The sequence below is a fragment of the Anarrhichthys ocellatus genome, unplaced genomic scaffold, assembly GCF_004355925.1.
Source record: "Anarrhichthys ocellatus isolate YVR2014 unplaced genomic scaffold, GSC_Weel_1.0 scaffold2, whole genome shotgun sequence".
NCBI classification, from domain to species: domain Eukaryota; kingdom Metazoa; phylum Chordata; class Actinopteri; order Perciformes; family Anarhichadidae; genus Anarrhichthys; species Anarrhichthys ocellatus.
Genome location: NW_022280032.1, coordinates 17,071,187 through 17,099,090, shown reverse-complemented (window position 1 = coordinate 17,099,090; position 27,904 = coordinate 17,071,187). Strand labels below are relative to the sequence as shown.

Genomic DNA, 27,904 nt, shown 5'->3' with positions numbered 1-27,904 from the left:
GGGGGGGGGGGGGGGTTGAGCTGAAGTGGTCGAGGATGATCCTGCTTGACTCCCTGACTCATGGGACTCATGGGCGGGGCTGGTCTGAGATGTGTGGCTATAGGCTCTTGCTCAGCTGTCCCGGCACTGTTTGCTCTCCACTGCGATGCGCTCCAGGACTCCAATCTGCCAGAATTCAGAAATAACACACAAGTGTTACAAGACATACGAGAGCCCCCGATATGTGGCAGCTTGACCTGCAGGCCCACTACACTTCAACCTCTCCTACAGGGGCCGCAGGGAACTATTTATAGCACTGCAGAAACCAGACCGATGCATCACTGCTCCTATTCCCACAGTAACTCTCATACTGCATGCAAAGACAAACCTAAACATGCAATCCAGAGCAGACTGCTGTTCCTGTTCCCTCTGATAACAAGTAATGACCGGAATGTATTTCCTGAATTAAGAGATTACGTAAATAATACACGCTTTATGCGTAGCTTCGACAATGATAAAGATACAACAACCAGCACAGCACCATGTGCTGAGCAGCCGAAGTTCCATAATTGCATAATGATAAGCGGACCGCTGTCACACATTTTACAAGCGTTTTTACAGACTTGAAAGCTGAGGACAAACTTGGCAGAAGAACTGCAGCAATGAAAGCTGTCGAGTGAAACTTTCCATGTTCATCGAAGCAGTGACATGTTTCAGAAAGAGAGCGTGGGCGTTTTACATCCAATTTGAGGGAAAGTAGGTCTCTTTCAATTTCACGCTAATTCCCAACGATGACATGAGTGATCATGGTGCAGCCTTGTTGTCCAGACTGTTGCGTAACGGTCTGGGATTGGTCCAGCTCTGCCAGAGATGAGAAATGATCATCATGTTCTGGAAGAATCCGATGTTGGATTATTCAAAGCTGATGTCATGTGCTGCCTTTGCAAGGCATTGCAACTAATCCCGAGCAGACGCAGTTCTCACAGTTGGTGGCGGCTGAGTGTTTGTTTTTGTTTTTGTTTATTCCTGCCCATTTTGTGTCACAGTGAAATGTAGAGAGGCTTTTTTTGTGTGTGTAACTGTCATTTCCTGATGAACATTTTCACACTTTTCTCACTTTGGACTAAGATCCAGGCACCTCATAGCTTTGGGTGTCATTACATTCAGCACACAGCAAGTATACAGAGCAATTAAGAAATACACACCTTCCTCTGGCGTGTGTTTTTAAAAACATTTTTGAATAAATAAAATTAAAACATTATGTGGGATTCAAATGAAAACAAGACCAGAATTCTTCTTCTTCATGCAAAAAAAAAAGAAGATCAAATAGGATCTATTACATATTTCCACTGTGGATCTAAAACAAGTAACTGTTTGACGTCTTGAATATCCATTTTTGCTCTTGATTATTCTCTTATCTTATCTACTGTAGTACAGAGGCCGTCTCAATCAGTCAGAAATGCAGCTCAGCCATCGTAGAGGAAACCAGAGCTATGCTTTGTGCAGACATTTGTCTTCTAATGCTATAACTGGCCAGAGAGCTTCATTAATAAAACATGAACCGCTGTCTCCAAAGCCATCTGTTCCTCTGCACCCAGCAGGCACTGTATATTCACTCTGATTCAAATATATATATACATATATATTTGATACAATTTAATAATACTAGACTTTGTATACAAACATAATGAAGGAAATATGTAAAATTAGTATTGAACATCAGTGAAGCATTCACATGCATAAATACTACAGTAGGTCTTGGTGCAACAGAACAGCGTCTTTTGCTACATGAGTTATGACAGACTGTAGATTCAAGCAGGTTAAAGCAAGTTCCCCCGACAGGCCTGACACAACAGGAGAGCACATGGGCCGCAGTGAATGAACCCGAGTTAGTCAGCTATTACCCCATTAAGACTTATACTCTCTCTGCCCTCTCACTATAAATGCTGAAGGGAATGATGAGAGTAGTGATGCTAATAGACCTGCCATCAGGACCCGGTTACGGGTCAGTGGGCACTGGGCTGCAGAGGAGGAGGAGGAGAGAGAGACAGAGCAGAGGCCCCACAGCAGAGCGATGGTACTCTAGGCATCTGATGCTTTCCACTTGTGATGATTATTGTTTCTAATAAATTGGTCTGTTTGGGGTCTTTGGTTTTCTCCAGAGCACATACAAACAGAAATCTCACATTGAGATGATATTTGAGTAAAGACTTTTTATGAGTCAGCAATTCATCAGCTTCATGTCACATATAACCACACATTTTGAAAGAAATTAGTGAAGCAAAACAAGGTTCGAGGACAAATTGCTTGCCCTCTGACGTCTGATGTCAGCAACATGCTCACAATGACAATGCTAACATGCTGATGTTTACATGATTTTCCACCATCCCATAGAGTGTTAGCATGCTAACATTTGCTAATTAGCACTAAACACAAAGTTTGGTGATTCCCAGAAAAAGTCAGGGTATCATCAAAGTCCTAATTTTCTGATGATTAAATGTCTGTACAATATAAGTCATCCAATAGTTGTTAATAATGGTAATATTTCATTCTGGAGCAAAGTGGTTTTCTTGCTGCTTAGTCATTAATGTAGGAAACAGGTTGAGTGGATGATACAAGGCGACCATCTCGCTCTGTAACACATGTATACTGGCACACACAAACTGTAGCACTAACTGAATAAAAAGAAATGGTCACAAATGTATGAATATATTATCTGAATTCACAGTGAGCACACAGCAAAGACAAATCACTGAGGCAGACAGAATGTCTCCAGAATCTCGGCCAAAACAAGTGACATTTAAAAAAAAGGTCTTTCCAGAATCACATCAGTATTTTAGGTAACATGCATCCGGCTTGTGCTGTAACTTGAACATTTACTTTCCTCCTCAGTGCTAACCTTGTGCAAACACAACGCAAATCAGCACCAGTAGGCTGCCGCTGAGCATGATGGGTAGAGGGAGAAGTGAGGAGAAAGAAAGGTGTTGTGTGTGTGTGTGTGTGTGTGTGTGTGTGCTGGTAGGGGGTCCGACAGAGGAACCAAAGCCAGTGGACAAAAGCTACTGAATGAAAACACAAGGCGGGGGAGAGAGAGAGAGGAAAGACAAATGAGGTCAGATTTCAGGAGGTCTGGCTGTGTCTGTGGTCAGTCCGAGCCAGTCTAAATCCAACTGTATGTGTTTAGGAGACCTCAAACCAAGGTTCTGTGAGGACTGGAACAGCAGTGGTCAGGGTGCGCAACCCTGGACATATTTCTCACACTGCTTGCTGTTTACAGTGTCCCTGCACTGCTGGACTGGAAGGCTTTAAGTTTAAGCGTCAAAAGTCAAGGCTGTGACCCTTTGTCCCCGACCCCTTCGTGACCCTCAGCAACACAGGCGCTACTGGCCTGAGTATGGCTGTGACCGTAACGACTCCGGATGTTTAAGAGTTAAAGGTAAACTGTGGCAAGATACTACCAGGGGTAAGTAAAAAGATGTGTTTTCTTCAGTTGAACCAACTAATTCATATATTCTATTCAGTTTGGTGTTTATACAGGAATCCTTTTTGCTAAAGGACTTTCCTGAAAGCTGTATTTCTGCACTCTGCTATCACAGTCACTATAATGTACTGAGCAGGAGAGTGGATCTCTCCATAGTTCATCTGGAAGACAAACAGGATGTTCGGACAGTAATTAACTTGAATCAGTGGACGCACTAAGAGCCGGACAGCCTTGAGTGGTCTGAGTTCGTACGGGATTTTCTGCTGCGCTCTCGCAGTCAACAGTCAGCACAACAGCAGCTGTACAGCAGTTGTATAAGATGTGAAATAGCGTGACAATGCGTGACTGTCGGCTGCCACTTTGTCTTTATGAGCATTTAAGCCACTTTTCACAACGACGTTCCAAGGACTCACCTCAGCTAACCACTGACATCTAGAATTTTCAGTTCGTTTCTGTGTTTATGTATACACCTATGAAAATACAGGCCGTCATCACATTTTATGGTCCTGCTGGGCCTGAAACCCTGGACCCAACAGCCCATAATGTCTTCTCACACATGCACAGGAAAGAGCAGTTACAGTGAAGGTGTTAGCTCTGCTCATTTAGTCCCTCATTAAAGATTAAACACATACTGTTCCATTCACTCTAATGGCTGGTAAAGTATGCTGGATTCCTGTTTTACTCATACTGTTGTCCCCTTCTACAGACTGTAATCTTAATGTAACCTAATCTTCATTTAATAGGATCAGTCATCAAGCCTGCCTGACTGAAGTCAATACGCTGGCAGAGGAAAAACATGCCAGCCACAACAGAGCATGGAAATGGGTAATTGCATCTAAATCCAGGGAATTAGATGGTTTAATAAGGTGAACTACATCGTACCGCAATGTTATAGTGTACCCAGACATGACTGTTTTCTTGATGGTTCAGTTGACTTCCAACTACAGAGAAACATGAAGCATATGTTGCATATTAACCTCATTACGAAACTTCATTAGTTGTGATAATGGACTTGTTTCAGACGTCACGGCTCCAGTTATGTAATAGTAACACTCGGCTGATTCAACTCAAACTCTCATGCTTTCCTTGAGGGAAATTTGTATCATGTTATATTCATGAGTAAGATGCACTTCGTTACGTCTGGCACACACACTATAAGACGCTCTCCTGCAACAACACAGAGATTTATTTCTCAATAATTTGCCTTTAAAAATGAGGAAAACTGAGAGGCATGTTTGTGTCATGTTGATTGAAAATATAAAAACAGTACAACTATCTGCAGATTACACCTTCATTTAAAAATAATTGTCATAGTCATAGTTCATAGTCATATACTTTTGCAACAATGGCTAATATGCATGAATATAAATACAGTATCTTTGAATGTGAATTCTGCACATTACAAAGCTAAGTGCCATCCGTTTTACCTGCCAAGCACGGTGAAGAGGGCGGAGTGAAGCAGTCCCCTTATCAAAGCAAATACTGACTCCAAACAGAGCGTGCTTGTGACAAGAGCAGAATTTTAATTGTAGACTGCTCTGCACTGCCAAGGTGCCCTCTCTGTCTTACTCTCTCTCTCTCTCTCTCTCTCTCTCTCTCTCTCTCTCTCTCTCTCCTTTGCCCCATTTTCCAAGCACTCAATCCCTCCCCTCGCAGCGACTATATGAAGCTGCTGTGTACTTACCAGCCTGAGCAGACCATCAGTAGTCAGTAAACACAGTCCTGAGCAAAGCTTTCTCTTACAGCCAGAGACAATGCAGAGCTCAGCTGCGGTTTAGACAATGACCTCAAGGCTCAGTAAGAAACCACTCCACATATACAGCTTCTACACAGAGAGGTCTGCAGGAGGGGTTGTGTCCATCTGTAATCAAAAACTTGAGCTTATCACATAAGACAACATAGGCTGGGCTGAAGTGCTGTTTGCTCATATTGCATCATAGCTGAAATGGTCTTGACCCGCAACATAACCTTGACTCATGAAGTGAAAAAAAGATCCGGCCTGTGCTGTTTATCCAACATCACATTTTTGGCTTTTCAGCTGCCACTTTGCATTTTAATTGCAACTCCTCTGGGCAGACGTTGACTCAGTAATTCAATGACAGGCTGAGGTCATGGTTTCAGTCGATTCTTGATACTTGACGTGGCCATGATAGGTCACGTTCTGCATCTTTCACAATGAGTCTGTTCACAAAGGACAGAAACCAAATCTGTCTTTACGTTGACACTGTAAACAAACACACAAGGACACACACACACACACACACACACACTCATGCACAACCAATACCTCAGCACGTGTTGTACACACAAACACACACACAGACACATTACCATATTTGGTGTCCCCTATTATCAATGATCACTGTTGTCCAACTATCACAACAATAGCAGCTCTTGTCTTTTAGCTTTAAAGAGACAGACAGCATTTGACCTTCTTTAGCTTGTATCAACAGTTATTTTTGAGTCTTCAATAGCTGTGACCTACATTAAAGGCACGCCCATCAGTTGTACAATGTTCAGAGGATCAAACTACACTGAGATTGTGCCAGTATTAATTCCTGTTATGATGACTTTCTTTCTCAGATCCCTGTGTGCTGCATGTCTCCAGAGCAGCCTCCTGCTGTCAGCCCTCAGGCTCTGAGTCAGTTTCAGGGACTTAATAACACAACAGGACATGTCTGCAAGACAGAGGGTTCAAGTTATTTAAAAGTTAAAGTACACATGGATAAACTGCAGCCCTTACACTGAATATCCTGTGACTACTACCACACGGATGCTCTCTACAGTACACTCATAGCACTGCTTGTATTAATATTGCACATTTAAGTGTTTTTACTGATGCACCATACTCCCAACAAGTGGTGGAATGTGTTTTAGTACATTTACTCAAGTATTGTACTTAAGTACAAATTGGAGTTACTTGTATTTGTACTTGTACCTGCATTTTATGCAACTTTAAACTTCTACTGCACTACATCGCAGAGGTAAATATTGTACTTAAGTGCAATACTTGAGTAAATGAGCTTTAAATACGTTTCAGATTACAATTTTTCATACCCTTCATGTACAGTGAACATTTTGGATTAGAATACGTCTTGAATCAGCTGGAAAATGCATCGTCACAGAGAGACACAGTACATGGTTCAGGACAGCGACGCTCTAAACATATGATGATCTTATAGAATATAAGGCATTGCTGTAGATTAAACTACCCAACAGTATAAAAAGGAGTTAAAATATGCCCAACCTTTAATAATCTAGTATTGAAGTATTTTCTCAGTGTGGTCTTAGTACTTTTACTTAAAGGATCTGAGTACTTCTTCCATCACTGCATCACTGCACCCAGCGGACATGCAGGCGAGGTGCAGATGTCATGTTCCCAGCTCTAATATTGACAGGTTTCTGTTAGTGGAGCAGTGGAGTGAGAAGTGACAGCCTGAACGGAGCTGTCAATGACTCTCCTAACAGGGTTTCTAACACAATGCATTACAGGTGTCTTATAGCAACACATTGATCTTGCTCCATTTAGACATGAGTTGTTCCCCCTGGGGCAGATTCTCAGATGCCACTCTTTCTGATGGTCCGCATTTCCATCTTGTACACTGGTAGTGTGTGTAGTAGTGGTGCTGTAATGTGGGTAATATATTGTAATCTATATTAATATATATATTGATATCACGTGACACGATAAAGGAAGTGAAGACAGTCTTCTGTTCCAAACCATATTATCTAGTTCTCTTTTTCTCACTGCTCAGCCCCCCGAATTCTCACACTCCATCTTATCAAACCAGATCTCTGCCCTCTGTGTCGACCGGAAAAGAGCAAACACTCAACTATCGTCTGCAGCTGTTCAAATATTGTGACATGTGACCTCTGGGCTGGCACAAAGAGCGCTTGTAATGAGTGGGACTGGGACACAAAGACTGGGAGAACGGGGAGCTCATCTCTGTGCGGCCTGTCCACACCTCTCAACCGAAAACAGACACGCAAAACACGCAGCATTGTATTTATTGTGCATTCTGCTAACTCCATGCACTCTGAGAAATAGCCACACATGCAGAAACTTTACACACGCTATGCGTCTGCCATACAGTACTGTCGCCCCTTTACATATAAGGCAAAGCAAACACGGCAATCAGGAAATCTGAGGAGAAGCATTATCTACATAAACCATGTTTTGAATAAACATGACACTGATGCTGGACATTGATGCTGGACCGAAATCTTATCAAAGGAAGAACAAGTAATTGAATTCCTTATCTTCTGAAAGAACAAAACTGCTTTTGTTCGGCAGTTTGCCCGGCTTTGTCGCTCCTTGACAAGATGTTCGCAGCCATTCGTTCATCCCACTGCCAACACTTGTGTTGTGTGTGCTTTGTAGCTTCTATCACAAGCATAGTTGGGATCAAACGAACAAAGCCTTGGTCTCTAGGCTCTCCTGACACTTATTAAAAGAATCTGACAGTAAGTCCTTCCTCTCAAGACCTACAACTGATACTACTACTGAGATCTGATGGGATTATCTGAGGCTAAATGAGAGAAAACGTTCAACTAGCCACTGGAAGTAGGGTTGAATAGACCAAAGAAGACTCCTTCAAAAAGTCACGGCGATGGTGACCTCCGGGGGGGGGGGGTCTACAGCCATCCAGCGACTCTGTGATGCTACACGCTTTGAGCTAAATGCTAAATCTAAAACGCTCACAATGACAGTGCTAACATGCTGAGGTTAAGCAACCTAGTTTAGCGTGTTGGCATGATGGCCCTAATTAACACTAAGAATGAAATACACTTTGGGTTGACAGGAATCTATGAGTCACAGGTTTTGCAGGTGTTTTGGTCATAAAACAAATAAAAATTTGGACTTGATGACGGCACTTCATGAAAAGCTAACGGATCATCCAAGGTTAGTACAATTCACCCTGAGGGGAAGATAAAAGTCAGCGCCAACTTTCACGCCAATCTTTCCAACCATCGAGACATTTCAGTCACAAAGCTCATATGTCAACCTCACGGTGACGCTAGACGTCAAGTCAGGGGATCACTAAAGTCATTAAGATTCATCCTCTGGGAACCACGAAATGATCATTTGTCAACAAAGATTAAAAACAAAGCACGAAGAGGAATCCATAAGTGCTTCCTAGTTTACACAAGTTCATTCAGTCAGCACAGAAGGATGCTCTCAATGTAAATTTGGTCATGGACAACAATATTTGTGAAAATGTTAAACACCCTCGCAGCCAAATGTATTGATATTCATTAAATGAAAAGCAGATCGGCAGAGAATGCAGCCTTCCAATTACAGTAGAAGAGAAGAGAGAGAATCACGTCAGAGTCCAGCCATTCTGATGATCCCAGAGTTGAGGCATGACCTCACTGAAGAGGCCTTGTATTGTGTATGTCATGTACACTTTTCTTCTTGGCCTGATGAGACTCTACAGACTTGGCTCCTCATGAGGCACGAAGGTATGAAATAATACTTTGATCTGAGGGGCCTTTGGCACATTTGGGTTGTTGCAGTGTGCCTGGATACCTTAACACAGACCATGGTTCAGTGAGGCTATAAAACAAGCCCGTTTCAAGTGAGAAAAGGCCCATTAAGTCCACCTCGGGATAATAAACATCCACGTAAGAATTACATTTGTCTTTTACCTTTCGAAAACTCTTGACGATCATATTCATCATCTTCAAGAGGACAGTTCAGAACTACAAAAACTATAAATATTTTGCATTGCAACTTTCAGAAATGTCCTTGTTATATAGTGATACACACCCCGGTCGACAGCAGGATACTCTCTGGTGTAGACGTGGACAAATAACACAAAACAAAAGAATTTTCATCCAATAAATGAGGTATTATGAATGAAAGAAGATTTCATTTGAAATATATGAGGCCTTCTCTTCTGACATGATTGCTCGCATGACCGTCAAGCGAATGATGAGTCATAATTATAATTATTGGATGTTCTCATTTCAGCTTTTGAAATAATGACTGATGACTGTGTGTGTGTGTGTGTGTGTGTGTGTGTGTGGGTGCAAATCACATTTGGTTTGCAGCTCTCGTCCTGACATCAGCTCTGATCTGTGACCTCACGTCTTTGTTGTCTCTCACTCGCCCCCTTGTCCCAAATAAGCACAGAGCTTATCAAGAGACACGACAAGAGAGTAAAGGAAAGGTTGCTGTTATCACCGCTTAAAAAAAGAAAATCACCTCCAACAGTCAGTCTGTGGAGAAACCCACATTACATAACAGTAACGGTTTTCCTTTTAGCTGAAGTTCTTATGCTTCACCTATCAAATAGACACTGAACTGGCATGCAGCTAGATTGAAAGCGAGAACATAATTGCGGTGCATATTATGTCCCATATAGAAGCTGGATGTCACCCAAAAGAACAACACTCTTCTCAGCTGGAGCAGAGCAGGCCTGCCATCATCTTGTCATCCAGTCTGGGTGTGGAGCAGAAAGTCGGGTAACTCTAAATCCTGTAGTCAGCCTTACTGCGGTGCGAGTTACTGTGGTAACCATGCGCTCTCGGACAGTGGCCCCCGTCAACAGCTCGTCTCTGTGTGACTGTTTTTACAAGAGCTGTGTCTGCATGGGCCTCACCCATAATGTGTGAAATAGTCTGCTCTTCTTCTTCTAACCTTTAGAGAGACAAGAGAGTAGCCTAAAGACAGACAGGTTTCAGTCAAGTTAGCGTGACACCCTGTTATAACCTTGAAGGCAAATATGGGACAAGCAGATACATGGTTGTAGAGGTGCAGGCAGCTAAGTGTTAAAGCCTCAAATGAACCCATTGTCCCCTTGCAGAGGAAAAACCCACTGAAGCCAAGAATAAAACGTAGCCCAACCACACCCAGAGTATCCAACCACACTCAGCAGGACTTTACACAGAATACATCTGGGGAAAAGAAGATTCCCACAATCCATGTGGCAGGTTGGCCAGAGCTCAACCAAATTCATGGAAGAACAAGTACCAGAGATGTGGATTATGAAAATGGGATGAACATTATTCTCTGTACAATCCCTGCTGCTCACGCTCAGCCCTCTCCGCCTGTCTGTCCCTCCTGTTGTTGAACCTGCATGAGTGCCCAGCTGGAATCCCCCACCCTGTCAGACGGGCTTTCTTTAATCCACTTTTCAATTGGGACCCTCTCATCACTACACTCATTCTTCAGGACAGCACTGTCCCCTGCCAAGCGTTTCTATGTACGCGTCCACCAGTGAGTTCTGTCATTGTGGAGGGTTACCAGGTAACAGACAGTGTTTGTTTAGTACATGTTGGGATGAAGAAGCCAAGTCCAAGATGAGAAAAGTGAACTTCTCAGCCAGAGAAGGACACAAAAGTCAGTGAATATAAGAATTTATTTATTTGGATAAAGAGTCACTGTATAGATAATAAATGAAAAGAATAAAATGATTTTATTTTGACATTCTTAGGTTGCTTTTCAACAGTCACTTATACACTTACCTTTGCATTTAAGGACAGGCGATCAATACAAATTTGATAAAAATATTACATATTCTAAAAATTCCCTTATCAACAACACAACCTCACATATTCAACTTCAGGGGCATTTATCTCTAACGTTCAATACATGTATCAATTCATAGTATTATTGCTATTTATCAATATCATTATTACGATAGTGTTACTACTGAGAGTTTGTTTCACAACTCGGTGACTCCGGTTGTTGTGTGACTGACACACCGCCTGTCTGAAAGTTGATCCCGGTGGGATTGGGAAGAAGAACCAGGGAGGCAGCTGCAGTGAAGACTTGAGTCCAGTTGGGACTCGCTCCCCTCTCTGTTGTGTGGACATGAATCATATGTCCAAATGTGTGTTGCATCTATTTATGAACTTCTGACCCCGTGTCTGACCTACACCCCCCTGGTCTGCGTATGTGTTGAGGGCGTGTAACCCGCTCCTTCTCGCTCTTCTCAAGGTTTCAGTGATGCTCGGCGCTCAGTTAACACACACACACACACACACACACACACACACACAAAGGGAGAGTGACTTCATTCACTGCTCACTTAGACACCACTCCACCATATCTTTACATTGGCAGTATAGTCGTTTGCTGCTAAATTAATGATCTGAATGTTGCTCCTTTAAAATGCTCCGTACAGCTGCAGGAAACCGCTGAGTTGGTTAATAATTCTCTGTGCTGCTAAGAATATTGAGTAGTTCAAGTTTAACGAGTACATTTTAACATGCAATATTACTAATTCATTCTAGCTGTTTAATTTGGCTATGATTACTGAGTAACTATATATTCAGGTCACAATGATTTAAATCTATGCACAGTCTTATCATTGTCAAACAAATGTGCTTCCCAAATAAACAAGAAAAGCTACAGAAATTCCATGCAGAACCTTTCATACCAAAATCAGTGTAACCCCGGTAGCTGATTTGGACCAGCTGCAGCTGGATGCTGGTGTAGCACGCTGTGTGTTAGCACCACATTTTAGCCGGTTCTGTGCCGTAGTCTTTCTGCTCTCCTGAATCGCTGCCCTTTGTTAGGTTGTGGTTCAGGGTTACAACCACACTTGATTGGGGTGAGGGTAAGGTTACGTTGAGGGTAAGAATTGGAAAAGTCAACAGGTTGGGGTTAGGGCTAAGGTTGGGCTCATGTTAAGGTAAGGGGGGGAAAATTCAATGGTGATACAAACTTTCAAACAACTGTGACTCTGGTCCCATATCTGCCAGATTTAGAAGTGTGGCTGATTTTGGTAAAAAATCAACCCCAGTTTTCAAAACAGCACTTGGACTGACTTTGGACTACAGGTGGCCCTTGGCTTGTCATTCATGGAGAGTCCTGCCAAAGGTGTGGAGGATTTAGGCTGCTGCTGAGCCGAGGACTTTTGGACAACTGATAAATTTGACCAGTCTCTTGTCAGATTTATCTCCAACTACTGGCTGCTTGTTCTCATTCCACACAGCCTAAACTAGTTTATGTTACAGAGTTAGAATGGAGGTCAGATGAAATGATCCGTAACTTTGTCAGTGTTTTCATTATTTAATGAATATGCAGAGAAATGTGCCCAAACCCGCCACACTCTTCAAGGCAATACTGCCCTCTGACCTCTTTCTTGCCATAAGTCACCCACATCTGAAAGAGGTTAGTGTGATAATGTGTAAACAAAAGGACATGCGGGCAGCAGACAACACATGTGACAAGTAGGAGATCTACTGGAAATGTGTCTTTCCAACAGACTGCAATCTAAACTTCAACAGATGTGTCTTTGTCTGTTAGAAACACCAAGGCCTCTGAGAGAAAAACTCTTTGTTTGGTTTCTCGTTGTTGACTATTGTACTGGCATGCACAATCACTCACACACGAGGCATTGTACGGTCACAATCGTGGTTCGTGTTTTTGGCTTGCGTGTGTCATTGCTCTAAATCAGAAGTGTTTGACGTTGTTTCTGTGGATGTTGCGTGTGCGTTTCAACAGAAATCGGATACAGAAGTCGGCAGCGTAATCACATATGGTGTCCATATGTTTCCTGTGTAATTCAATGAGCATACGGCTCATAATTAGGCATCAAGCCACCATTGTAGCTTAATAGCAAGCTTCATTAGACTAAGTAACTCGGTTGTGTGAAGGTTTTGTTCTCTTTCCTCGTGTTCTTAACAAATGTCAATTCCCCAAAGACTAACAACATTCATCCACGCTTCAGGATGAAAGAGGAGCACCTATCCCAAGGCCTGTAGAGTCATCCGACATCTGACCAGAGCCATGACTGACTTAGTGGGGGGAGGGTATGAAAACAACAATGGCTGACTGTCCCCATAGTGATGAGCTCATGGACATGTCCGTTGCAGCGAGGAGATCTGTATATCTGTTTACTTGTAGGAAATCAAATCAAATCAGTGTATTAAGATAATCTCTGTATTTTCCGTTTAATTTGTTGGAAATCATTTTAAACTATGATTTCACATTCATTTTTGTAATACAACCTGCCGCCTGAGGAGAGCTCTGTATGGAACGTTACCAATAAAGTTCTGTGGTTGCTAAATTCTTTCACTTGTTTGAGGTCGTCCTGACCACAATTCTGGCTGCTGACAGTTCAACAACTGTTTTGACTGCAAGATACCAGAAAGTAAGCCGACAGTAAAAGACCTGTTTCCCACCGTGATTTTAGTTTCAAAATTGCCTCATATCCAAAATCAAATCCAAAAAAAAGTGATGTTTTCACAAAGACAAGCAGGAGAAAATCAAATCAGACAGAAAAGACAAATGAGCCGAAGAAATGTTCTGGGCTGCAGTCGGAGGACACTGAACACAAAGCTCGCTCCAAAGATTTCAACCATTTGTTTTCCTTTCTATTCTAGTTAGTGGTCCTTCATTGTACGTGGGGATACACACTGACACCGATATCGGGCCTATGCTGACTCAAATAGCTGGATCAGGCATCGTGACAATGAGGCCGATCAAGTCAGTTCAATTCTATATTCTATATACATTATGGACTGTCATTTAATTCCTGTTTTAAGTTCTGACCAAGTTGTTGCTGCATTCAAATGGAACACTTGAATTGTAATTCTTAGAATTTTGAAGATTCTTTACAAAGTTGCCAATTTAATATTAAATAACAATTCAGTAAATGTATTTCCATGTCTATATTTGTCTGGAATGTTTACGTCAAGCCTGACTTATACATAAAGGAATGATCCTAGTCACATCAGTGAGTTATACAGCTTATTAATGAAATACTGGTATCGGACCGGTACTCGGTACAAAGCCCAGGTATCGGTATCGGGACTGACAATGTCACACCTCTGCCTCCTTAATTCTGACCACAGCACACACTGCATTTGGCTGATGGCTGCTGATTAGGTTATCTAAACTCCCAGCTCAGGAGGAACACGGAGGCCAGTAACAAGCTGTTTAAAGTGGATGGAGTTTTCATTAACCGTGCACTGACCCAAGATAATCTGCTGCACATGAGAATAAACAAGGAGTGACGGGTGCAGTTGTTCATGATGGGTATAGCGAGTTGGATGAAATGCAAAAATAAAGATGGAGGGAGGGAGATGCGGAGAATGTTTCTAACTATGTTTCAAAGTGGAATACAGATTTAGAATGGAACAGTCAGACCAGGCAAAATACACCCCTGCAGTGTCCATCTGCTGTCCACAACAAAGCTAGTAAAGAGATAATAGTTTAACAGGATTATCTGCTGATTATCGTGCTGACAGACAAAAAAAAACAGCAATACTGAAGCTCTTAGAAGGACGGCATGTGTTGTACAAGCATATAAAAATACAAAGTATGAATGTGATGCCCTTTAAGTCCTTTCTCATTCACGCCCTGATAATGTTTGACAAACACACTTTCTAACTTGCCTCTATCAGCTGCTGCACTTGTGCACACCTCCTCCAAGAGCAATACAATACAAATGTACAGTTCAGGTGCAGGAAACAGGTGAAATGCACTTGGTGAAATGGTTTCACTGTTCATCCCGCAGAAGTCTCCTCTCCCACACACACTCGCACCAGCATATAGCACTGACTTATCCTGCCAGAGCTGCATTCTGCTGCTGCTGACTGCTCTGAAAACATCCAGAGGCTGCGGACCGCAGGGCAGCCGTGCAGAGAGATCCAGTGTCTGCCAGGCAGGGATTAACGCTGTCAGATGATCAGCTGTAGCATACCGGGCAGCCTTAGAAAGTTTAACAAAACACCTCTGCCACTCAACTCCATATAGTGCACCACATGTGTGTGTTTTGTACACCTCATTGCCATATTTGTTGTTTTAATTAATAGGACATCCTACGAAATTAAAAAAGTAGAATGATTCTATGGCTGCATTGAAGTTCAACAACATTTGCTGATATCCAGAGTATAGTAGTACAGTATAATATCTTTCCCATATATCTCCACTTCCACTGATGACATGTCCTCCTTATAAGATAACACATTTCTCTGTTTGCTGAAGAAATAGAGGCTAAAAAACATAAAAAAAAATCAATAATCTACTCGGGATTATCATGAATTATAACATTGGAAGAGCACTCCACCACACCACTTATCACAGCACAATCAACATGTTTAATGTATGGGGGGGGGCAGCAGCAGCTGACGGGCGGGATCAGTGTCTGAAGTCAGAGCGGAGAGCAGCTGCCGAGCAAACGTCCACTCTCTTATGAATGGCAGCTATTCACCGCCCCCCTTGGACATCACATGAGCGCGCTGCCTCCTACTCAGCACAGTGCGGCACAATATCACACTGTGTGCTCCGATGCGGTGGAGCCTGGTGCGCAGGGAGACAGGAGATAACCTGCATCGCGACCTTGAGGACAGTGATCGTCCCACATAGTGACCCTGACACACCGCAGTGTGATGGTGCAACACGAGCTGCTGCTTCTGGTTCTAACCTCAGAGAAAATACGGTTGTGTTGTCATGCAGCAGCAAGCAGGGCAGCACTAGCCACTGGGCAAAACAAACACAAACACAAACACCCTTATCCTTCCCTCCCGCCTCCAGCAGCTGCTTGGTCATCTGTTATGAAAACAGACGACGCAGGAGGTCCACTCCTCCTCTGTGTTACGTCAGACGTGCTTGCTCATGGCACACACACACATGTGCGTCAAAATGTAACCCTTACCTCACAACCTTTTGTCTCTGAAATAGAGCCCTCACAACCCCCCCCCCCCCCCCATTTTGCTGTGTTTCCTGATGGCCAACGTCAGACAGAGAAATGACAAAATGATGATGATGGGAGAGAGTCGGGGGTCTGCATTTAGACAGTAAGAGGAGCTGCAGTGACATCATCACCACTGGACTTGTGGTCATAAAAAGAGGAAAAAAAGATTGATCAGATATTGGTTGATGGATGTGTTGAGTTTGGGTAAACTGCGACCGCTGTTAAGATTCTCACACACACACACACACACACACGCTGAAAGTGAGAACACTGACATCGCTCGGTGACAGCGGTGCCAGTTGGCACATAGCTGGATGCTGCAGAAGATGCCTGGCTGCTGCTGCAGTGTCTCTGTTAGCCAACCCCTCCTGATGCCATTGATTCATAAGCAAGCAGCTCCGAGGCTGTGTAACGACGCAGCATGCAGAGGGTTGCATAATAATAATTTTAAAAAAGCCACACTGGTAAACAAGGAGGGCTGTGACCACATCCTCCCACTGCAACGAGGTTTATGGCCGTAAAGGACGCCACCGCCGCATGTCGCTGAAATACTTCCTCATTCATCCTCATCAAACCGCAGGAATGTCTGTTTCTGACAGGCAGCTGGAGGAACATGTGCTATGGTGGCCATGTGTACACACACACACACACACACACACACACACACACACAGATACTGTACATACAGCAAAACAAATGTCTGCAACTAGACTGCATCGAGCTCAGTCACCCTACTGAAGAAAACAAACATACACTTTGGTTACAATCACAGACAATGTGGGAAAAACATCCCCGTCGGCTCCGGTTGAGAAACTCTTTCTATTGCATAAGGAAATTCCTGAGATGTAACACAGACAGTGAATGGCAAGCTGATAGCAGTCTACTCACAAGTGCTTCTGAATCTGTGCTGGGATCAGTGAAAAAGGGCAGATATCCTCTTTTCTCATGTGTCAAAGGATTTGTTTCCTTCTCCCTGCTCTCCTTGTCTTCCTGTCTTTCACCGGCAGAGTTAAAAAACCAGAGAGAGAGAGAGAGAGAGATCTGCAGTGCTGGAACTCTGTCAGTATGCTAATGCCTGGGTCTGCTCTGCCTTCCTCTCTCCGTTTCTCTCCTCCTTTCCTCCCTCATAGTTTTCTCCAAGGTCAGTGGGAAGACTCCTCCCTTAGTGGACAAGTGCTCCCTCCCCTGCACCCTCCTACAGGCCGGACACCCGGTCAGTAATTACCGTCATGATCCAGATTAACTCCTGGGTGTGCTCTTGTTGTGCTACGCTGGGTCGGGCTGGACTCAGCTAGCAGAGCTGGGACGGGACAACACACAGGATTACTCTGTGTGTGTGTGTGTGTGTATGTGTGTGTAGGAGGGGGTATTAGACCCCACAAGGAGGGCCAGAGGCAGCCAGACAGGACGGGACGGGACACTCTTAAGCCTTGCGGGAGACAAGACAGAGACAGAGCAGAAAAAGACACTGAGCTAGCAGCATGAATATAGCAATAACACATACATAAAAAGTACAGTAGTAGAATTTATATGCGTGGATAATAAATACTGACATTAAAGAGGATCACTTTGAATATACACTGATATGCTACAGGCTTTTTAACATGTGAAAGCATACGTTGAATTGCATCTCTAGCTGCAGTGCTGTCCCGTGTGCATGGACACAAAAGCTGGAGTCTCACAGAGTCATGGTAGAGACCAGAGGTAAATAGCTTAGGACTGTCATATATATATATATATATATATATATATATATATATAAGATCAATGCAGCGACTGTTCGAGTGTGTGCCCTGTCCAATACTTGCTGAGTTGTGTGCGGTCCAACCCCTGCAGAGGGAGTTCGGGAGCTTTGCGGACCGTTTAGCCCCTTCACTCGGGGGCTTTGGATCCTGCGATAGGATTAGAGGGGAGAAGCATCTGATGAGATGAGACACAACTCAATATATGCCCAGGAAGCACTCCTGTGGAGGCACAGTATAAACCCACAACAGGAGGGAAGACACTGCACTGTACCCATGCTGCTCTCCATTTATATCCATCGATATAAATAGATTATTGCCAGCTACTGCTTGTACTGTAATATAAAGACCAAAGTATATTATATTGGATATCAGAATCATCAATCATTAATCCTCCACAAATGCCACTTCCACACCTGACATGTTCACAATTCCTCCAATAATAATGAAGAGTAGATATAAGAAGCTCTTTTCAGACTCACAGAAACATCTTCAGGAATTGGTTACATCATCGGCAGCCAGGGGAGCAGTCTTTGTTGTGAAACGGATTTAGTTTTTCTTGTAACGTACTGACACCCTCTGGATGTTTGAGGGAAGTACAACAGCTGCGAGAGTGCTTTGATATGAAATAAATGACGTGAGATATGATGATGCGTGCATGGTGTGTTTCAGCTAAATGTATCTGACCGTCAGGGTGGAAGATAATGAGAATACACCGGCTCCCCTCTCAAGTCTACTCATGTAATGATCATGTGTGAGAACTCAAAAGACAACTGTGCCAACACATCAAATCCACTTGTGGTGATGAACTTAAAACTTGAGGACACATCGAGTGAAAGTTTCTTTTTGTATTTCAAGAAATTTTGGAACAGCATGCTCAAAAAAGGAACAAAAGAAATACAATAATTAAACATGCAAACATCAATCAAACATGAGGTTGGGCCAGCCAACAGGTCAGTTTTACAAAATACAAGACGTAGAAATAGATGAAAAAAAACAAAAATAGTATCATAAAAAGGAATGAAAGATGAACACAGGCGGATGGGCTGTTGTTACAGTACAGAACCAGCAGATGGAGGCATACAGTGTGAGATCGGTAACAAAAAACATGATCACATGAGGTGAGACGGAAAAGCAGACACTAAACCATCTCGCTGCATATCAAAGGAGACTCCGTACAATGACAATATCTGTTGTTTTGTTTGTTTCCTGAATGAAGGTTCATGAAGTTGTAATTTAGGCTGCATCATAACCTTCGACAGTATGACGGTTAAACACAGAGAAACATCCCAAAACATATTCTCAAGCCCTGCTTTACAATCCATCATTGTCACTTTTATTTCATTTAAATAAAATATCACTTCAGGCCCCAAAACATCACAACATGTCGGGGGAGGGGCATGTAATAAAACCAGTACGATGACTAAGATAAATGTAAGAGGAACAAAATGACACGAGGTAAATCCAAAAACATAAAAAAAAGAAAAGAAAGGCAAACATGACTGGTTGAACCATGAATGAATACAGTACACTTTGTTTTCCTTCCTGTGCAAACGAAAAGGCAAAGAAAATGCTGAATATTGCATTACACAGAGATGGTGGTTCAGTACAGAGTAAATACAGGTTCATGTTATAAAAACAGAATACTGGTCTTTGTGACTTTCCCCTCATTAACAGTTCTTCCACATAAACAAATGATCACTGATTTGTCCGCAACGAATCTCTTTTGAACGACCTGAGCTGTACCAAGTAGTCTGCATACAGTGCATCAAACTACAGCCGAGTACAATACACCCTTATTGTCAAGCACATACCGAACATCTTCGCTTATTATTTGCAACGCATCTGTGGCTGCATCTCAAACACCTGCCTCACAAGTCCCGTTTGAAAATGAACGTGATTTCAAGGCCATTGTTCTCATGTTTGTCTCGCCGTCTGTTAGCTAGTAAACATGAATAAAAACACGGGACATGAATGCAAGTTGTCCACAAAAAAAACAGCAAGTACTGTAAGTCAAGAGATCACAGAATATCAACATCAGACTAACTAATGACCGGGTAGTGTTGATGAGTGTTACTAGTCTCTGTGGCTCCCCTCTGTGCCTACTGTCTGAACCTCACTGTAGGCTTGTACAATGGATCGGGTGAACGACATCACAGTGACAAGGCATAGCACGGCTCATCATGGCAGGAAACATGAAGTAGCACCTGATGGTGATGAAGAAGGTTAAGGGCTGTGCATCGGAACACAACAGAGTACCTGTATGGTAGTTTAAGTAATGTAAAAAAATGAGATTTAGGGGGGGATTACCGTTTAGTGAAGGCAGCATGAGAGTGAAACGGTGACACAGAATACCGAGTCTGAATAAATGCAGCAAAATCTCAAATAGGTCCTGGACGTGGCATGATCATCCCCTGCTCCACAGCGGGGAACAGGACCGACACGTGTCACGTCACCTCATGGGTCCAGCATATACTGTCCATATTCTTCTTCATTTCATAACACCGTCTCTGATTTGACTTCCTGCAGTTGATCGGATTCTGTGCTCTGAATAGTCTCGGAGCTAGAGATCTCTATTAACCACCTCTTCACTTCAGCCCAGCAGGACTATCTCTCTGCTGTACACCCTCGGGGACTTCCACGGGAAGTAGTTTTCAGATTAGGCGAAGCAGGCGGGCAGAGGGGGGGGGGGGGGGGGGGTCAGTGGCATGACTGGTAAGAGCTGCAGACTGGAGGCCGGGCCTTCAGCTGTGGTAGCTGGGCACAGCCGCCTGCTTCTGGGAGAGTCGCAGCAGCTCCTCCCTGATGGCCTTGATCAGGGAGGCAGAGGAGTGGGCGGGAGGAGATGTTTCCAGGGGAGGCGGGGCTGACAGATATCCCACCCCCGGGCTGTCGAGGTGGACGGGGGGCGCGGAAGGCTCCCTGATGCCACCTCTGGGCGTCTGGAAGACAGAGGAGGACGTGTAGTCAGGACAGTCCAGGAACTGAAGGCGGAGAGGAAGGATAGGGAGGAAGTGGAGGAAAACAATTGAGAAGAAAAAAGAGGAAACATTTCAAGTGACAGAACAAGAGATTGTGAGAGAAGGGGCGATATATGAAATATAAGCATAACCGTATACATACAGTGGGTACGGAAAGTATTCAGACCCCTTTAAATTTTTCACTCTTTGTTTCATTGCAGCTATTTGCTAAAATCAAAAAAGTTCATTTTATTTCTCATTAATGTACACTCAGCACCCCATCTTGACAGAAAAAAACAGAAATGTAGAAATTTTTGCAAATTTATTAAAAAAGAGAAACTGAAATATCACATGGTCATAAGTATTCAGACCCTGCAAATGGCTGCAATGAAACAAAGAGTGAAAAATTTACCCACTGTCCACAAAATAAATGGAGAGAATTAATAAGAAGATCGAGGTCACAAACACATAGTTTAATTTTTATAAAAAGCTTGGCAACTTCCTAAAACTGATGGGCACTGTTGTTTATAGCAAACATTACTCAAACCGGATGAAATAGTGCCTTTGTAGGGGACTATTTTCAGCCATGGATTGATATACATTTGGTGAACAAACATGTGGCACAGAGAAAAAAGCTCCTGTATATTAGGCTTCAGATGCACGGACAATATTTGAAAGAATTACATCTGCGATTCACTCACTGCGTCTTTTTCCGGCTCCGTCCTGGAGAAATGTTCCCCGTAGTAGTGGTTCCATCCAATGCCTCCGTTCTGCCCTGGAGCCGCCCTGACCCCTGCTGGGTAACCATTCATCCGGCTGGACAATCCCACCTGTGTAAGATGCTGGAGCTGGGCGCCTACACACACACACACACACACACACACACACACACACACACACACACACACACACACACACACACACACACACATACCAGAGCTACAGTAACTGACACTCAATCCTCAGCAGCCCCTTTAATATACTTTGATGCAATCACCGCAGTGTGAGAAGCACTCTGTCTCTGCTGTGCTGCACTCTGTTGTAGTAAATGCCAGAATCCATTTCTATTAGTGTAAGTTACATGATGGCAGCCGCATCACGCTAGCTGCTTTAATAATTTAAGAGAGAGACAAGGCTCTTTCAGTCTGACAGGTTTATGGGGTGGAGGTGTTTGTCTGCATCAGGGAGCAGCGCTGTGGCCTACAGCCAGAAGTCATCCTAAATAAACTATGTCTACAGACAAACAAAAATATGCTTATCAACCTTCAAGTGTTGACAAATGTTGTCTTTCCATATGGAAACATATTTGGTACTGAAATGAAGATGTAAGAAGTGGAAATGAGATCAAGACGTATGCACGCCGTGGGCTTTGTTTACATCTGACTCCAAACAGTATCAGGAGTCATGAAACTTTCGGGCTGTTTGTGTCTGCCTGTGTTTCCCACTCGTACCTGTCGTTCCCCCTACTGGTCGCGGTCGGGCAGAGGAGGGCAGCTCATCGGCGTAGAGGCCCCTGCTGGAGTACAGGCTGTCCGGCTGCAGCTGCTCACACTGCCCTGCAGCTTCTCCTGGTGGCAGGTAGCTCGAGCCAAGGCCCTGTCTGCAACACAACAACATTCACTTCCATTTAATGAAACATGTATTGTGACACATTTATTGGAATTCTTCTCAGTTGAAGTCTCTACATCATCATATCAATAGTTTCGACAGCGTCTTCTTCTGTATGTGGCACAAAACATAACCTAAAATTGGCCTCATGCTGTTCACGTACTCTTTAACTGTTACACAACTAACAACCTCGTGTGGCTGACAGCTGCTGAGGATACGTTGGTCTTTGGGGAGCCAGTTCAGACTGTTTGGACCTGATCCATTAATGCAATCAAATAAATATAACTCCTCCTTCGCTATTCATGAGGTCCACCTAAAGGGAAACATTCCCGCTGGTAAAGTGGTGGAAGAGGTGAACATCAAAGAGGCATATTACTTATTCATTCATACACACGAATAGTGAATTTCCATCGACCACTCTACTAACCTGGGAGTCAGGCCTTGGACAGGAGGAGGGGACAAGCTCAGCTCAGTGAACCTCTGAGGAAGACCAGCAAAGACACATAGCACTTAGGAGGAAGTGAGCAACAATGGTCATGACAAAGACAATCAGGTACAATCAACTAATGAAATATCAGTCACAGCTTGCTTACTGTATCAAGACACAGATGATACAAATACTGCAAGTAATGCAAAGACGACTCACAGAGGATGTCGATATTTCTTATGAACGCAAAGCAGTGCTGTGTCTATTGCTATGTGCAGTATATGTGGGTAGTGGGGCTCACTTCATACACTGTGTTGCTTTGACCAAGCATGGTTTTGTTGGATAGCCTTCTTTTTTTACAGCTGATCTTTCGCAGCATATTAAAGCACTGAACCTGCAAAAAGCAGAACCAGCAAATAGCTTTCTGTGGCTCCGCTGCTCACTGTTGACTTTCTCTCTGTGTCAGGTCACCTGGGTGAACGCTGGGGCTGGACTCTGGGAGAAAGAGCCGTGATTAATGGGTGATGATAGCTGTGAGATGCATTAAAGTAAACATTTTAAGAACGCAAGGGAGAAGTTCAGTTACCATCGTGATAATTAGGCTACAGGCAAGACAGGAATGTGTTAAGTGTTACTACCACAAAACATCATATCATAACCGGGAAACATGATGCTTCTATTTTTAAAGTCTGTAAAATACTGATGAAGTTTTTACTTTGAAGCCATAATGCTGCCTCATTGCTAATCCAATGGACAATAATCTTTACAGCTTCCTGTAATGCTCCATCTCTAAACAACTCATAACTTTCTCTCTGCATATAATGCTCGTGGGTACATGCACAGTATTATGGACTCCAGGTTTAATGCGTTAACAAGCTGCGACATTGCATAAAAGGGTCTTTGTATGGTGGTGATTTGCAAAGACCTCTCTTCCATAAACAGCAGAAATATAGTACACAGCAAAATGGGGAGGGGGGGGGCAGAGTTGTGAGAGCTCGATTTCAGAGACAAAAGGTTGTGAGGTAAGGGTTACATTTTGAAGCACATGTGTGTGTGTGCCATGAGTACAAACACTAAGCTTACACTACACTAACAGGCGCTAATGCAGATCAAGCGTATGCAGGGTACATTCCTGTAGAGGCTGAGGAGTTGTAGATAGCTGACGGGGGTTGTAAGGCCGCAGCTTCGTGGGGGCGACAGATGGAGGAATACTTAACTGATTAGTTTGCTAAGAGGACACGATTAAACATGGAGCTATAGGCCTCATGCTGCGAATGAGCTGGAAAACGCTTGAGAAAGGGAGGAGATAGTGAATATGTAGGATTTTACATGTGTCTCTTCACTGTTTTGCTGTAACAGGGAGCCGATCTCGCTTTACGTCCGTGCCCAGATTAGTGACAGAATACATTTTGTAGGAACTTATACTGGCAAAAGCATAGACGCAAAGGAGAACACACAACGTGAAAGCAGCATGATTTCATGTTGACTCTTTTAAAAGTATCCTGTCGATTTAAGAGCCAGGGATGGCTACTTACACTAGGGAAAGGACCGAGAGATTGGTAAGAGGGACCCCAAGGTCTGGGGCCACGGCCTGGAGGGCTGGAGACAGGCGGGTTGGAGTTGACCCCGGGGAGAGTGATCCCTGCTGAGCTGCCCTGAGAGGTGGGCGACACCAGGGCAAAGGCGTCGTCCAGCAGGGAGTGCATCTGCTGCCGCGCCTCCTCAATGGAAGGCTGTGGAGGCATGTAGGGGGGTGGGGGAGGGGCATGGCCTGGAGGAGAGGAAGCGGGACCCAGGAAGACGTCGTCGTTGGGGGAGGGGCTCCTGTGAGGGGATCCTGGGCCTTGGTCAGGGTCCGACTGGAATAAACACGACACGTTTACAGACAGTTAGAGGACATACCTGTGTGTACAAACGTCATAATTCTCCTGTACTACTCACCACGTAGGCCACATTGTTGACTCCAGGACACTTTCTGTAAACAGCGTCACTGTCTTCAGTGATGAGGTGGTCTTTGTCTGCCTCCATGAGGCCTCCATTCAGCTGCTCCTTCATTCTCTGTTTGGGAGAGCGCCGACCACGACTACTGAGAAACAAGCAAAGAAATGTTCATTCATTTATTCATCAGTACTTTTTATTTACTTAAAGGGACAGTTCACCCCAAAATCAAAAACAAATGTTGTTCCTCTCAGCTGTAGTGCTATGTATCAATCTAGATTGTTTCGGTGTGAGTTTGGGAGATATTGGCCGTAGAGACGTGGTATGGGACAGTATGGTACTTGGTTTGTGGTTCTCAAAGCGCAAAAAAAACAACCTCAACAGCAATGGCTCTCTCCAGATATCATGTAAAATAATCCACAGACCTTGTTGTGAGCAGTTCCATGTCGGAACTATTTTCTTTTAACTGAACTACACCCGCCAACCATATCATCGTGCAGTAAGAAGTGTGCACCTACTCATGGACGAGGGGCTCGTGCTCATGACAGCCGGAGATGTAAACATAAAAGCGACTTCTTCAGCTGAGCTGTAACGCTAGCTAGGTCAGTGGTGCTCGGAGAGCAACAATCCTTCTGCACAGTGATATCGTTGGCGGGTGTAGTTCGGAAGAAAGACATCTCTACAGCCAATATCTCCAAAGCTAGGCAACTCACACCAAAACAATCTAGATTGAAGAATAAACGTCAGAGGACAAATATGTATTTTTGATGTTGGGGTGAACTGTCCCTTTAAAGCCAGGCTAGATGTCGAATGTAGTCAGCCCTACAAACCCATATACACATACTGTATCAGCCTGTCCACCACAAAACCAAACAAGTGCAATGACCCAAACCATTTCTTGGATTCCATGAAGATGGGGGGCATCTGGGCATCCGGGTCCAGGATCTTATCGATCTGTATCTGTGCTTTCTGATAGATGCGATCCTGGTCCTTCGCATCTCCGAGGCCACTCGTCATGTCGTCCATAGTAGGGAAGTCGTAGTGGCCCTTCCTCTTGGCACGCAGGCGTATCTTGTTACGATGGTGCTCGATCTCTGACTTGTGCCTCAATGCTACCTGGATCTGAAACAATTACCTCATTAGACACCATCTTTAAAATATGCACAGATTAGACCAACTGCAGATGAGTTTAGACTTCAACAAGCAGGATGACATTATTTCATGCACATACAGTACACACCTTTAGGGACAAATCACAAGAACTACAGCAGCATCAGATCAGGAATAATATAATGTCTATTTTAAAGGACTTGCGATGCTGTCATCTGCTCCTATAAGGTCTTCTGTATTAAGTGATGAAAGTAATTCAAGTCTTTGATTCCTCCGTAGCCAATTTGGGCTTGAAACATTGTAATTTGCCTTTGTATTAAAAGAAGAATATTTAACAGGAGCGAACCTCTTTGTTGATTAGGTTGGTGTCAGACAGTTTTCCATTGATGGGGGGGCTGTGCAGTGGTGGGACAGGCATGGGCTGCATGGCGATAAGCTGGATTTTGTTCGGGAGTCTCCTGCTTGCATCTGTGGCACGAGACATCCGATCGACATGTTCAAAGATGGAGGCCGAGGACAGCTGCTCATTCGTACCATTCATAGGAGGAGGACCTGAGGAAGGAAGCAAGAGGTCATAACTCAGTCAGCTCAGTCATTACAAGTCTAAATGCTAATGTGCTCAGATGACTACTGCGTTAAGATCTGCACGAAAACATTCACCCTTTTATTTAATTGACTATATTTGAAACATCTCTTGTAACAAAAGTGTGGAGCAAATGTTTCCGGTGGCGACATAAAAATGAACACTGATTTCTCTTTCCAAAAGCTAAACCTCATTTCAGACAATGGCTTTCCTTTGTTTGTGAAGTTGACTTTCTCTACACTGTGACTGACAGCTCGGCAGACAGTGATGGATGGGGAGGGCAATGCTACCACAGAAACACACAGACGACACACAGACACAGCTGCTGGAGGTCAGGCCTGAGGTCTATGGAGACACAAACGGAGAGAGGACAGACTCTTACCAATTCTATTCTTGCCTGCAAACCGCAATAGAAAGGAAAAATAATTTTATTGAGGAGAAAAAGATCAAATAAGATAGAAGTGGTTGCTGGATATTGACAATAAAAATTAGAAACAGCCTGGGGAATTGAGGTGTGCCACCATGGGAGCTGTTTAAACTTTTAGAAATAAAAAGGAAACAGGGAGGGAACAGCGTCTGTGAAGCTGATAAAAGCTTCTCTTGTGACGTTCATTAATCAGAGAGAAGAAGGGAAGGAGCCGGTACATGACATCATACTGAGTGTCTCATATACAACCGACTTCTAAACATTGTAGCAGAGCATATACAGTCCCGGGCGGAGATTTATCCATAACAAAACAGAGACCATTCCTCTGTGGGTGAGTCAGGCCGGAGTCTGTCTGCCTGACTGCCTCTGGCTCCAGCACGTAGTCTCTGACTGGCATTGCAGGCTCCAATCTATCAACAGGCTGTCAGATAGAGTAACTTCAGCTATTTCCCCTCCTATTCCCCTCTCAGGACGTCTTTTGACCACCGGATAGGTGTTTCTTGTACCTTCACCGCTCCCCTCTGTAATCTTTATGTCACTGCTTGGGTATACGCTGCACTTTTTCTCGGTCTTCCTCTTTTTTCAACCCTTTCAGAGTCTCCCCTGCCCTCAATCTGGCCCTCTTGTCAATCAAATCATGCCTGCTGGAGTTGGTCTCTTTGTGTCCGCCCAATCCCCCCCCCCCCCCCTTGTGTTTGGAGGAGTGATGTGAGTGTTGCCAAGGCTACTTGCCATTTAAAACATTGATGGGAACCTTACGGTTGTGCTTGCTGTCGTTGGGCGTGGCGTGGGCTCTCAGGTTCTCCTCAGTTGATTCCCGCTCGCTGGAACGGTCACTTACCACAGAGTCACCGTCAGATGGCGAGATCCTACCGGCAACACACACACACACACACACACACACACACACACACACACGCACACGCACACGCACACACGCACACACACACACGCACACACACACACACACACACACACACACACACACACACACAC

The 27,904-nt window shown here is 43.9% G+C and overlaps 2 protein-coding genes across 27 annotated transcripts in view; both read right to left on the bottom strand.

The window, feature by feature from the left end:
- The window catches only part of mical3a (microtubule associated monooxygenase, calponin and LIM domain containing 3a), a 77,489-nt gene extending 59,760 nt beyond the window's left edge, over nt 1-17,729 (bottom strand). For 6 of the 17 annotated variants that reach the window (XM_031862513.1, XM_031862532.1, XM_031862523.1 and 3 more), the window contains exon 1: nt 17,002-17,635. The gene's annotated coding sequence lies outside the window, so the exon portion shown is untranslated. Of the gene's footprint in view, nt 1-17,001 lie in introns of all 17 variants that reach the window. The other 11 variants (XM_031862560.1, XM_031862551.1, XM_031862568.1 and 8 more) reach the window with 8 other exon arrangements.
- Nucleotides 17,730-20,540: 2,811 nt separating this feature from the next.
- LOC116391755 (UPF0606 protein KIAA1549-like) overlaps nt 20,541-27,904 on the bottom strand; it is a 30,694-nt gene continuing 23,330 nt past the window's right edge. For 5 of the 10 annotated variants that reach the window (XM_031862645.1, XM_031862662.1, XM_031862654.1 and 2 more), the window contains 10 exons: nt 27,641-27,777; nt 26,864-26,878; nt 26,245-26,450; nt 25,681-25,910; nt 24,792-24,936; nt 24,386-24,709; nt 22,851-22,903; nt 22,267-22,415; nt 21,517-21,671; nt 20,541-20,839 (listed from right to left, as the gene is read on the bottom strand). In XM_031862645.1, coding sequence (XP_031718505.1) covers nt 20,600-20,839; nt 21,517-21,671; nt 22,267-22,415; nt 22,851-22,903; nt 24,386-24,709; nt 24,792-24,936; nt 25,681-25,910; nt 26,245-26,450; nt 26,864-26,878; nt 27,641-27,777 — 1,654 coding nt within the window. In that variant the 3' untranslated portion in view covers nt 20,541-20,599. The remainder of the gene's footprint in view (nt 20,840-21,516; nt 21,672-22,266; nt 22,416-22,850; nt 22,904-24,385; nt 24,710-24,791; nt 24,937-25,680; nt 25,911-26,244; nt 26,451-26,863; nt 26,879-27,640; nt 27,778-27,904) is intronic. The other 5 variants (XM_031862716.1, XM_031862681.1, XM_031862699.1 and 2 more) reach the window with 5 other exon arrangements.